Source organism: Macrobrachium rosenbergii, chromosome 16 (assembly GCF_040412425.1).
Source record: "Macrobrachium rosenbergii isolate ZJJX-2024 chromosome 16, ASM4041242v1, whole genome shotgun sequence".
NCBI classification, from domain to species: Eukaryota; Metazoa; Arthropoda; class Malacostraca; order Decapoda; family Palaemonidae; genus Macrobrachium; species Macrobrachium rosenbergii.
The window spans coordinates 13,356,226-13,369,423 of record NC_089756.1 but is presented as its reverse complement, the minus strand read 5'-3'; the positions used below and the strand labels follow the sequence as shown (position 1 = coordinate 13,369,423).

The window sequence follows — 13,198 nt, the reverse complement described above, 5'->3', positions numbered from 1 at the left end:
TACACTATAGAGTATACTCTATACATACACGGTACAGTAATTACTAATATCTGTTCATTCTGGAGGTTCACGCAGAGTGACTTACGATAATTCAATACAAAGAGAACTTGAATAACAAACAAGAATTAGCTTAGCCTACACCATGGTATATCGTATACATATACAGCAGCCTAGCCTACATTATACTGTACTCTATATTCACATATTGTATTATACAAACATCAACATAACGAATATGCATCTTTTCCATGGATCTTATAAAATGTTGTGCCTTAATTCACTGTATCCAATAATACTGTATACAGTAAACCCCCCGTATTCACGGTCTCAAGATTTGCGGACTCACCTATTCGCCGATTTCTCTATGTAACATATATACACATTATTCCAAGAAAATTCGCCAATTCGTGGTATTTTTCACTGAAAAATATTCACTAATTACTGTATTTTCATTTCGTTTTCATGACTACATGAAGTTTTTGTGATACAACTATTAAAATACTCAGGTACAAGCATTTTTAGAGGTATTTTTGTGTTTGAACTATTAAAATAGGCACTTCTAAGTGTTTTTAGAGGGGATTTTAAGTATTTGTAAATTTCAGCTATTCTGGGGGTTATGCATCCCCGAATCTGGGGTTTACTGTATATTCTTATATTGCTTTTGTATTATAAATGGCAACCATAGCAATCAATGTTTTTGTTTGGAAATCGATTACGCAGTAAGTTTATTTTGCTTTATTTAACTCGGCTCAGAGCTCTTTTCTTGCTTCTAGTTAGAGTAAATGAATCTCCAGATACTTTATTTATATGGGGCAAGGTTATTTTTTATCATACGAAGGGTTTTTAAGTCGAAATATAATTTATATACGTCTCGTTGTGAAATTAACAGCTAATTTTTTCGTTAATAGATGACGTTGGCTGTTTCGGGCGTTTGTTTGTGTGAAAAAAATCAAGATTCCGTTTGCTATTTTCACATGATTTCATCATGACACGAGCTTTACATATTTATCGTTTATCGAGTAAAAATAGCAGTAATGTGTTCTTTCATGCCCAGTAGTTTAAAATACTTTCTCTCCAATTTTAATTACAATTGAGTTTCATGCATGTTGCTGAAGCACGATAATTTATAGTCATTAGCAGCTTGAACATTGTTTTCTCAGCTTCAGCAACAACTTGCAGTTTAAATTTAGCAGTACGGACAGTCCCTGGGTTACGATGGGCTTGGCTTACGATGTTCCAAGTTTACGATGCTTTTCAAATATATTCATAAAAAAATTATTTCCATGGTTACAACACGTTCCAGGTTTACGACACTGACAACGCTGATCCGACGGAAGAAATATGGCTCCAGAATGGTCAATTTTGGAGGTTTTTCTGTTGAAAAACTCAATGTAAATGCAGGATACATTGTTTTTAAGACACCCAAAGAATTAAAAGTAAGGTTTTCTTACGATTTTCGACGGTATTACGGACAATGCCAATCTGATGACGATCAGAAGAAATATGCATCCAAAACGGCAGAATGGTCAATATTTGGAGAGTTTTTATTATGAAAAACTCAATATAAATGCAGAATTCATTATTTTCAAGACACCCAAAGACTGAAAGTAAGGTTATCTTACGATTTTCGATGGTATTTCAGATGACACCAGTCTGACGATGATCAGAAGAAATATGCACCCAAAACGGCAGAATGGTCAATATTTGGAGGGTTTTTATTATGAAAAACTCAATACAAATGCAGGATTCATTGTTTTCAAGACATCCAAAGGTTTAAAAGTAAGGTTTTCTTACGATTTTCGACGGTATTCCGGATAACGCCAGTCTGATGATGATCGGAAGAAATATGCATCCAGACTGGCAGAATGGTCAATATTTGGAGGGTTTTTTATTATGAAAAACTCAATAATAAAAATCCAGAACTCGCTGTTTTCAAGACACCCAAAGGATTAAAAGTAATGTTTTCTTATGATCTCGATGGTAATATTTGGGATGCCTTGGTCAACGCATACAACGGAAATTTCATAGAGCAATATTCACTAATTACTGATTTTTATTTTATTTTCATGACTAAATACATTTTTTATGATGAAAAAATTATTTACTAATTTTAAGATATTAATATTAGGGTAACCACGGCAAAGTATCGATAAAAGTTAAATTAAAATCCCGTTAAATCATAAAACTGCTTACTGACGTAATCACTTCATTCAACCTCTCTCGCTCTCTCTCTCTCTCTCTCTCTCTCTCTCTCTCTCTGTACTGCATATATCCTTCAAAGAAATATCGATTACTGTATATAAACATAAAAAAATACTATAATTCCATTATCGCTTGTGTGACAAATTTTTTTTACTGCTTTGACGTAAGCTTACAAGACAATATCGGCTCGGGGGATTAGAAGTAGCCAATAACAGAGCTTATAGCAACCCCCTCTCTCCATGACGATATGCTATTGGCCACAGGGACTGACAGTAGCCAATAACAACTTGTAACAACCCTCCCTCCCCCTCCCGCCCTCCTTGACAACATGCTATTGGCAGGAAGGGTGGGATTTTAACCAATCATAGGCTTTGCATACACTAAAAGGAGGGTGAGTAGTATTTATTTTTCTCTCTCTCTCTCTCCAACATCAGAGAGAGAGAGAGAGAGAGAGAGAGAGAGAGAGAGAGAGAGAGAGAGAGAGAGAGAGAGAGAGAGAGAATGACAGCACAAGAATTTTCTAACAAATTCGTGGGAGATGGTGAGGACTAACCATGTTTGCATGATAAATAAATGACTTACCTAATAATAAGTGCTAATTTTCAAATATTAATAACATTAAATAATAATAATAATATACTGAAATGACAAAATTTATGCATTTTTAAAGTAAATTATTTCAACTTTTAAACAAAGAAATATCACACCCTGCCTTTTGCCCAAAGCTTTGAAGCTATGGGGAGGGTGGAACTGTCAAATATGTCAAATTACTTGACATTTCTGACTAAGGGTAGAAGATAAATCTCTCCCTTCCTTCCTTCCTTTCTCTCTCTCTCTCTCTCTCTCTCCAAAAGGTAGAATGAGAAATGGATAGGTATATTACAAACAGATACTAAGTCCAGCCCTTCACTCTCTCAGGAAAAGATACTGCTAATTTGAGTCTCTTTACCTATGCACACTGTTTGTGTGTGTGTGTGTGTGTGTGTGTGTGTGTATTCACTGTGTTTTAAAAATGCGTAGTAAAAGTAGTAGTACATCTTTGGAAGACAAAGAAAAAAACTATTTTTTGTTGTCCGTCGCAGTAAAGAGAAATGGATTAACATTCCTCGAGAGATTAAAGAGATAAACCTCTCTCTCTCTCTCTCTGGCTGGAAAAGGGTACTAATGTTTAAGATGACTTTGAAATTATATTAATCATATAATTTCAAAGATTAATACAGTAGTAATAGGATAATAATTTAAGCTATATTTGATGCATGATGATACTTAAAGTAAAAATGGGGGAGCACTGTAGTTCTGTGAAATTCCAAGTCTTTTTCTGGTAGATAAGTGGTGAGGCAGTCTCTCTCTCTCTCTCTCTCTCTCTCTCTCTCTCTCTCTCTCTCTCTCTCTCTCTCTCTCTCTCTCTCTCTCGGGCTTCAAAACAGCAGAATGATAAAATTTTGGAGGGTTTTTTATGAAAGACTCAATAAAAATGCAGTTTACGGTAATTGTGTATTACTATACGAGGCTGAAATACAAGCAAAACGGCTGTTGTTACCCTATTCGGTGATAAGCAAAACAACAGTTTATGGCTGTACGCATTTACGCAAGAATATAACGTTACTAACAATAATTTTATCATTCTCTTTTACTTTTTTAACTGGAAGATGGGATAAAGGGATGGAGGAAAAAAGAAGTTGGTCTATTGTAATTTAGCCTCTCTCGCTGCCTGATTGTACGCTGCTGCCTGCACCCTTGCAAAATTTAAAAATATTTTATAAATATTGTCGTATCGGTATTAATTGCTCACCCCATTGCAAAATCGAATTATCATAAGGTGAATTATTGTAACTCGAGCACTACCTGAGTATTTTAATAATTTTATCACAAAAAGTGCATTTGGTCATGAAAATAAGATGAAATTACAGTAATCAGTGAATATTTCTCAGTGACAAATACCGTGAATGGGCGAACTTTCAGCAAATAATGTGTACATATGTTCCATAGAGAAATCCACGAATAGGTGAGCCCGTGAATCATGACACGGCAAATACCGGGGGTTTACTGTAGCTCACTAGCTCTCTTAGCCATAGCTACAGCCATCAAAAATAGTCTTCTTCATCAGGCTCCTAAGTGAGGATGATTCTAAAGGTTCAAACAGCAGTCCTGAAAGCCATTTGGGGACAATGTCCAAGTCCCAAGTGACTTTAGAATGTTTTTCTTGTTTACTAGTATTAAAAGACTTTGTTAGGTCACCAATGTCTTGATTAGAAGATAGGTCCACTCCTCATGTTTGAATATGGAATTCAACATTGCCCTGTAACCCTTGATGGTGGATGTCGCTAACCCCTTCAAGATTCTAAGAAATAACAGAAAATCTGCGATCTGGGTTACAGATGTCTGAGAAGGGGAGATATTCCGCTCTCAGCACCAACTCCGAAAGACTGCCCACTTGGCTTGGTAGACTGCAGCAGAAGATCGTCGCCTACACTTAGCAATAGCTTCTGCAGCCTTCCTTCAAAATCCTTTCATTCTGACAAGCTCCCTGACTGTCTGAAGCCTGTAAGAGAGAGAGTGGATAACCCTAGATGGAATCTGTGAAAATGCGGCTGTTTGAGATTTCTATTCTGAGGAAGTAGTCTTGGAAAATCCATCAGCAGGCTTAGAAGATTTGGGAACCACTCCTTATGTGGCCAAAAGGGAGCAACTAGGGTCATTGACACGTTGCTGTGAGTGCTGAACTTCTTCAATACCTCCCTCACCATGCTGAAGGGAGGGAAGGCGTATACGTCGAAATCGGACCAATCCTGAAGCATGGCATCTGTTGCCCATGCCTGAGGATCCAGAGCAGGAGAACAATAGAGGTAGACTATGGTTCTTCAACATTGCAAACAGGTCTATCGATGGCTTTCCCCACAGCCTCCGCAGGTCGGTGCACACCTGTGGATTGAGTGTCCACTCTGTTGGTAGAACCTGTTTGCCACGACTCAATTTTGCCAGCAAGGACGTTCATCTTGCCCTGGATGAAGCGGGTCACAACACGGGTCTTGTTGCTTTGTGCCCACAAAAGAAAGTCCTTGGATTGCTTCATAGAGCAAAAATGAATCAGTCCCTCCTTGGTTCCTGATGTAGGCCAGGGCACTCGCACTATCCGAATGGACCGCCACTGTCCTGTTGAAGGTCTACACTGCAAAATACTGAAGGGCTAGATGAATTACCTTTAACTCTTTCACACTGATGTGAAGGTTTCTCTAAGTTGGAGACCATGTTCCTGAAACCTCCATGTCATTGAGAAGAGCCCCCAACCCCAGATCTGAAGCATCTGAGTACAGCGTTAGGTTAGGGCTCATTGTAGTCAAAGACTTCCCTGTCGCAAGCCTGTCCTTTACCAGCCACCACCGAAGGTCTTTGATTTCAGGGGTGATGTTGAAGATGAACGAGTCCAGGAAAACCTTCCCGCGCCAGTTGGCTTCGAGGTGAAACTGCAGCACTCTGGTGTGCAACCTGCCCAATGGAACAAACTTCTCGATGGAAGAAAGGGTTCCCAGAAGACTCATCTATGTGTTGGCCGGGCAGGATGGGCAAGATATGAAGTCCCAGACTTTCCTGAGACAATTCTGAATCCTTTGTTGGGACGGAAAAGCATGAAAATTCAGAGAATCTATCACTATCCCCAAATATAGAATTGACCGAGTTGGGAATAGTTGTGATTTCTTGAAATTTATTAATAGTCCTAGTTCTTCAGCGTGTCGAAGTGTCTTATGAGGGTCCTCCATGCATCGAGACCTCAAGGGGGGAGTGTAGGAGCCAGTCGTCGAGGTTTATCCCAATCAGATGCAACCATTTCGCCAGGGGGGAAGGAACTTGAGTAAAAACTTGAGGGCTGTGGAGAGGCCGAACCAAAGTGCCCGAAACTGGAAGACTGTCCTGGAATACGAACATCAGATACTTCCTGGAGCCCAGGTGAACTGGAATGTGGAAGTACACATCCTGCATGTCAATCATGACCATGCAGTCTCCCTGATGGATTACTGACAAGACCGACTGGTTTGTTTCCATTCTGAACTTCACTGTTTGAAAAAAGAAGTTCAGAGCACTGACATTCAGGACAGGTCTCCATCCTTCCGATGACTTGGGAACTACGAAGAGGCGGTTGTAAAACCCCTCTGTGCCGATACCCTCGACCACCTCCACAGCTTGCTTCTCGAGTAGAGCTAAAACTTCCCGAGACAGGGCTGAGAACCTCTCCAAGCCTACTGAGTAGGCTGTTAAGCTGATGGGAGAGGTTACTAATGTAAGTTTCTCCCTGAAAGGGACTGCATAGCCCTCTTTTAAAAGCTTTAGTACCCACAGCTCTGCATTCCTAGTCTTCCACCTGTTCCAAAAATGGAGTCTTACTCCTACTGGGACACAGAGGACAGGTAACTCACTTGTGAGGGGCAGACTTGCCGGTAGACTTCTTGACGGGTTGTGTCATCCGGAGGTTGGTTCTAGTACGGGACAGGAATCGACCTCTAGCACCTCTAAAGGGCTGCTGCGATAATGGAGAACACATCCTAGTAGTTGTGGCCGTTGAAGTAGCTTGTGCAGGGATCCTATTCCTCTTGGTGGACTGCACGAGAAGGTCCGTGTTGATTTTTCTGGAGTTTGGCCCTACTCGTTTCAGAGTCTCTTGCGGAAATAAACTAGTCCTGTCTAAAGGAGCATACAGGAGAGAGGAACGCTGAGAGGGTGTGACGTCCCTTCACGGTAAACGAGCACCACAAATCTCATTTCTTCAGAACTCCTGTGGTAAAGATGATCTCCAACTCTTGGGTGCTGTCTCTCACTGCCCTATCAGCACAAGCTAGAACCCCCAAGCAATGCCAAGCGAAGTTCTGAAGCGTAGTGCAGTCTTCCATCTTCTTTGCTAAAGCCCCAATCATCGAATCAAGAAAGCTGAGGACCTCGAAGACTAAAAATACCCTTAATAAGATGGTCCAGCTCCGATGCAGTTAAAAGTATCCTTGCAGAGGAGAAAGCAGAGCCTCCATGAGACTGGAGAAGTCCCCTTGAGAGGAGGCAGAAACTCTCAAGGAGGAACTTCTCCAGTTGCGTACAACAGATACTTGTGCCATATCAATTGAGAGGGAGACGTACAGAAAACCACTTTCCCAACATCCCTCTTTTCCGACAACCAGTCGTCAATACAGGCAAAGGCTTCCCTCGATGAAGAAGACAGAACCATACGAGGTAATCTGGCAGTTCCTGCAGGTAGCCGCATCAAAAAGGCCGAGCCCGGAAAAGAAGGGATGGCTGGAGAGAAGAACGAAGGATGGCATACCAAGAAATATCTTAGCAGAGCCGAATAACTGACGTAGGCTGTTCCTCTTCCAATGGTTCCTTGACAGAGGAATGGGCGACATCGGAGGGTCCGTAGGTTCTTGAACCACAGGGGCTGGTTTCCGGAACAAGCTTAGCATTGAATCGGTGCCAACAACAGGTCTTCCAGTAGGTAACTCACCTGAAATGTCAGGTACTGGGTGTCCTACCTGCGGCACCACATTCTTACTGACAGGTGGACGGCCATCAATGGACGTGCCCACTGACACTGGATGCTCGGACACTGGGCGCCCACTCACTGACGGAGCGGACACAGAACACTTAGAAGCCACAACACTCTTAGAGGACACTAGACAGTCGGGAGCTCGAAGCTTGGACACTGGGCGCTCAGACACCTGACGTCCACACACTGAACCTTCCAACTCGGAATGTTCGGACATTGGGCGCCCACGAACTGGAAGCGCAGACACTAAATGCTCATACAATGGGCATTCGGACACTGGGCGCTCAGACACTTTACATCGATGCTCTTTTGGAGTCAGGGTGCTCGTTGGACACTGAATGGGCATGATAAGCTTTAACAGAAGACTCCCAAAAACTACATGAAGGGAGCAGGCTGCAGTTCATCTCTAAAGCTCACTTACGAGTGGGGGGATAAGTCAACTTCTAACGAAGCGCCCGGCCTTTTCAACAGCCTCGAAACATTAGCAAAACGCCCACTGCACTTTTTGGGCCCATGTGAGTCCGAATCACAAGAGATAAGGTATGAATATCAACTGGTTGCCTTTACAGTGGAGGTCCTCTGAGTCCTGGGACTTACAAACGACAGGCTCAGTTGAGGAAGCAACTGCTCGTTGGCAAACTCCACCAACCTCCCTTGGACTGCTAGTTTGCTTCCTCCCAGGTGAGCAAGGGGAGTTTAGCAGGGACCTCGGTCTAGGAGCATCGGTGAGATGCGTACCCACCCCCTCCACTAACACGGCACTTGACACTGCACCAACACTTAAATTTGTCCGTTTGGACTTTCACAGAATTCCCAATCTGGGAACCAGTATTGACGAACAAATTAAATTTCTGATCTGCATGTGCTTCTAAGCTGGCAATGGCACTGGGTTCAGATGAATAAGAGCCAGGTAACAGAGGAACAGGAAAAGTCGGAGGACTGGAAATAGGAGAGAAGGCAGTCACAGGTGTTAGAGGGATAGGCAAAGCGGCAATATCAACTCCCGGCGAATTAACCTAACTAGCGGAAGCCTTAGCTTCAGCCCTGGCAGTTCCCTTTCTCAGTCAGTCACTTTGTAATTTATCTAAATGTGTCTGCAAAGCCTTCCACTTCCCCTTATCCCAGTCCTTACATTCCCCAAAATTAAGGTCAGGCAAGCAAATTTGCCCTCTACAAGAACTACAAACAGTATGAGTGTCGTACTTAGCTGAAATAAGTCTAGTCTTGCAGCCTTTGCTGTATTACCTAACGCTAGACAAACTAGAGTCTGACATGATTAGTCAAAAAGTCCAAACCGGGAAAGTTACAATCGATAAAGTTAACCGAATATTAGCTAAGCTAATTGACAGCTGAACGCTACCAAAAAACAAAGAGTACTTCACCAAATGAAGATATCCAACCATCTGGTGAACACAAACCAAGAGCTGCTCAATAACCAGTGCTTAGTCATTGACTGGCAGAAGCGAATTGAGCTCTTTAGCTATGTTGTACCTATTCTTCCCCGAAAGTTGGCTGGGAAGTCTACCTACACCCAAAACAAAAGAGCACTACTGCGAATTTTGAATTTTGAGCTGCCGCGTAAAGTGGAAACTAACAGCTATGTAATTATTTGGTAAGTTACTTATATAAAAGTGTATTTTATTTGAATCTTGCAAAATTACAGTGATGAAATGGTTTGGTGTTTCCAATATCCTGCCAACACATAAGTATAAACGAAAGAGAAGAATAATACTTACTACCACCCACATATCTGCCACATGTCCTATTCCATTATTAATGGGGCCTAAACCCTTCTCCATCTCCTCTTCTGTTCTTATGGGCAAACGAACATTCAGGAGATAAAAGTCATGATGTAAAGAGCCTAATTCAAACAGTGGAACATGGGCACAGCTATACATGTATCCTGGCTTACGGCTTGCTGGATCTATGCTACAATCAAGTCGTCTTTGCTCAATAGAAGTTGCATATTCTGTCCACTTGTTATCTGCATCTTCCTTATTTCGGTACCCAAGACGAGCCTCTATAGTCATGACAGCATCAGGATCTGTGAACATATTTCCCCATTTGAGAATTCATGAAAAGTAATCCAACCATAAACCAAAACAAATGAGCTAAAAAGAGAAAGAAAAAATCCCAAATTATGTACAAACAGCATACATGACTATAGTAGTATACTAAACACATAACTTTTTGAATAATAAAACAACTAAAATTCAGTGTATTTAAAAGACAAAAAATCTGATACACTAATACTATACACAAAATTTTTTAACGACAAAACAAACTAAAATTCAGTGTACAGTATTTAAACGAAATAATCTGATATACTGAAATCATAACAGTTAACCCTAACATTCACTCAATGGCTTAAAGGCTTCATTATTTATCATGTCTTACAGATATTTTTAGCCAGTGCTTGTCAATGTAAGGATTCAGAAGAAAGTTTAATATGCAAAAGTACCGTATTTGATGGCTTATAAGACGCATGTCTGCATAGGACTCACCCCAATTTCAGCAGGACATTGAGGGAAAAAAAAATAAGGTTTCCTAGACTATGCTCATATGATTTTGGTAAGTAAAAACTGTAATATTAGGTTATCATATGCATATTGTTTCTAAGTAAAAACTGTAATATTAGGTTATCATATGCATATTGTTTCTTACCAACAGAATCAACAAAAACATTAATAAAGAAGTTATTTACCATATTTATATTTATCAAAATATGTATTATACAATCAGCCATTTACTACGATCGAATGTTTCGTCTGCTGCTGAAAGCTACCTCATGGGTTTACCAATAGATTGCAACACATTCATTTGTAAACATTGTTTCTTACCGGCAGAATCAACAAAAACATTAATAAACATGTTACCTATGGTAATATATGTTATATATATCTATTATATATTATAAAAGTATGCAATCAAGGCGTAAAATCCAATAAATAAAAATGTTTCCTATGTAACGGCTCAAGTCTCACGAGCAACTGAACAAAGCCATGTTATTATTCTTAAAAGAGAATGCTAGCACGAGTTACGAAGTATCAACTCAACGAAGCCTTGTTATTATGCCTAAAGAGAATGGTAGCAGGAATTGTCAACCACCAATTGATCGAAGCCATGTTGTTATGCGTAAAGAAAATGTTAACAGGAATTGCCAACTACCAACTGAACGAAGCCTTGTTATCCGTAAAGCTCTCGAGATAATCACCAATAGGTGGCAGCACACGTACTGTAAGTCTGTAAATGTGGAATGCAGCGATGCGCTGTAGACGACGATAACGATATTAACACATTTTAATGAAAATATCGATAATAACAACGTAGATATTGATTATAATACTAGCAGTAGTAATTGCGGTGATGGTAAGTGTGATAATGATAAATAATTATAATAAACTTTGTTTTTTTAATAGGTTATTAGGATAACACCGAATGTTAGGCTAGGCTACAACATCTACGTGACGTTTCATGTATAATTTTGGCAAATTTCATAAATTTTGAGCCTACATTATGTACATAGGATGCAGGGGGATTTTTTAGGCCATTTTTTTTTTTTTTTAAAGTGCGTCTTATACGCCGTCAAACACGGTAAATACACTGTAACCATATTCACACCTATTTTGTAACATAAGTGGTATCAACAACATCTGTTCTGAGTGAACACCAATGTTTCATCAAACTATACTATTTTATCATCAAACTACTGTATACTATTTTATATTCAACAAGTACCAACTGAACTTGAGTGCACAAAACCCTTACCAACTTGCTCTTCCTCATTATAAAGAACATCCATAGTTAAAATTGCTATGAGATTCTGTTGCCACCTGGAATAGTCCAGCATCTTGCCATCTTTAGGAGTTGGTATCTGTTGGTTAAAAGCAAAATAACAATATTATGAAAAAGAGATATGTGTATCATTATCATAAAACAACAGGTTAAGCTACCTGCCAAAAAAAAACAATAAATAACAGATAAGACTGGCTAATTAGTTATAAATGATTTGTTTAACCAGACCTCTGAACTCTTTTAGGGTTCTTCTCGGGCTGGGAAAAAAAAGGGGGGGAAAGAGTACATAAAAAATTAAGTAGAAGCTATGAGGAAAACAATTGCTCTCAAAAGCAGTTAAATATAACTTTTAGGTAAAACTTTGGATCATGAATACAAACATTAATACAAACTTATTCAAAACATTCTAACATACAACAAAAATTTTACTTATTTAATAATATAGCATACAAAATCAACTGTAGTCATGTTTAGGTTGCCAAATATAACTTTCACAAAACTGGCTGCTCTTTATTTACATTTGGCTGTCATGATTCAACCCTCTTATCCATTATCACAGTCCTACACCCAACTACCATACCACTTTGTAAGACTAGATCCAACTATCCTGCACCTTTATAAGACTGAATCTAACTATCTGTAACTTAAAAAGATTGAACCCAAATAGCCTGTAACTTTATTAGACTAGATGCAACTACTCTGCAACTTCATTAGACTGTTACTTCCCTGTGGTTGTCTTTGAAGCTTTGATTCTGGACTATGTAATCCACAAAAGTTGTCCTGGTTAAGGCCAGCACTAAATTTTAGCAATCAGCCGTATATTTTTAACCCAATTACCCACTGGAAACATACCAGTGTAACTTGATTCCTACCCAATAATACTCCACTCCAAAAATGTCCAAAGGGTTTATCAAAGTAAAATTCAAAATGCTACATACCTGTAACAAATACTGATTATATTCCTTGATCTAGTAGAGTACATAAAATCAATAAAGCTACACAGAATGCAGACAGTGCTGGACAGTAACATAAACATACAAGTGAACATTTCTATACCTTTCTGCCAATACAATTTTCAACTTTTTAGAACTGTAATTTATTAAATCTTCCAAAATTAACTGTTCATTAAAATCTTCATCTGCATTCTGCCAAAACCAAGAGATACATCCACAAAAGCTGCATCTTTATTCCAACTGTTTAAACAATCACTCATGACCCTTGGGCCCATGGCCAACAGGAAAGTCCTATAAGGTATTCTCCACCATTACATTACTTAGCTAGATGAGTAATGCCTAGGTTGTGTGGATCACATTACGAAGCCCACATGCGTAGGCCATTACCCACTAATATATTTTCATAATAAAATTAAGTTTCATATACACTTACCAAGTAATTTACATAGCCATAGTTTTTAACTCACACAGCAGCTTTTAGTGTAGGTGACAGACCCCCCCCAACTACCAGGGAACAGCAGAACAACTTGGAAGCCATTAACCCTTAAACGCTTAATGGACGTACCATACGTCCACTAAAATTGTCTGTCGAATGTCAAGTGGACGTAGCATACGTCAACTGAAAATGGTTTTTTAAATATTCGCGGAAAAATAATTATAGGCCTAGTTTGCGGAAGGTTTCAAATCACGCGCCTTGAGGGATGCTGGGAGTTTACGGATC

At 39.6% G+C, this 13,198-nt stretch overlaps 1 protein-coding gene across 4 annotated transcripts in view; it reads right to left on the bottom strand.

Annotated features, from left to right (window-relative positions):
- The window catches only part of wls (Wnt ligand secretion mediator), a 174,434-nt gene that overhangs the window by 90,590 nt on the left and 70,646 nt on the right, over nt 1-13,198 (bottom strand). For all 4 annotated transcript variants that reach the window (XM_067118400.1, XM_067118401.1, XM_067118398.1 and 1 more), the window contains exons 3-4: nt 11,498-11,603; nt 9,466-9,773 (exon numbers count right to left, since the gene is read on the bottom strand). In XM_067118400.1, coding sequence (XP_066974501.1) covers nt 9,466-9,773; nt 11,498-11,603 — 414 coding nt within the window. The remainder of the gene's footprint in view (nt 1-9,465; nt 9,774-11,497; nt 11,604-13,198) is intronic.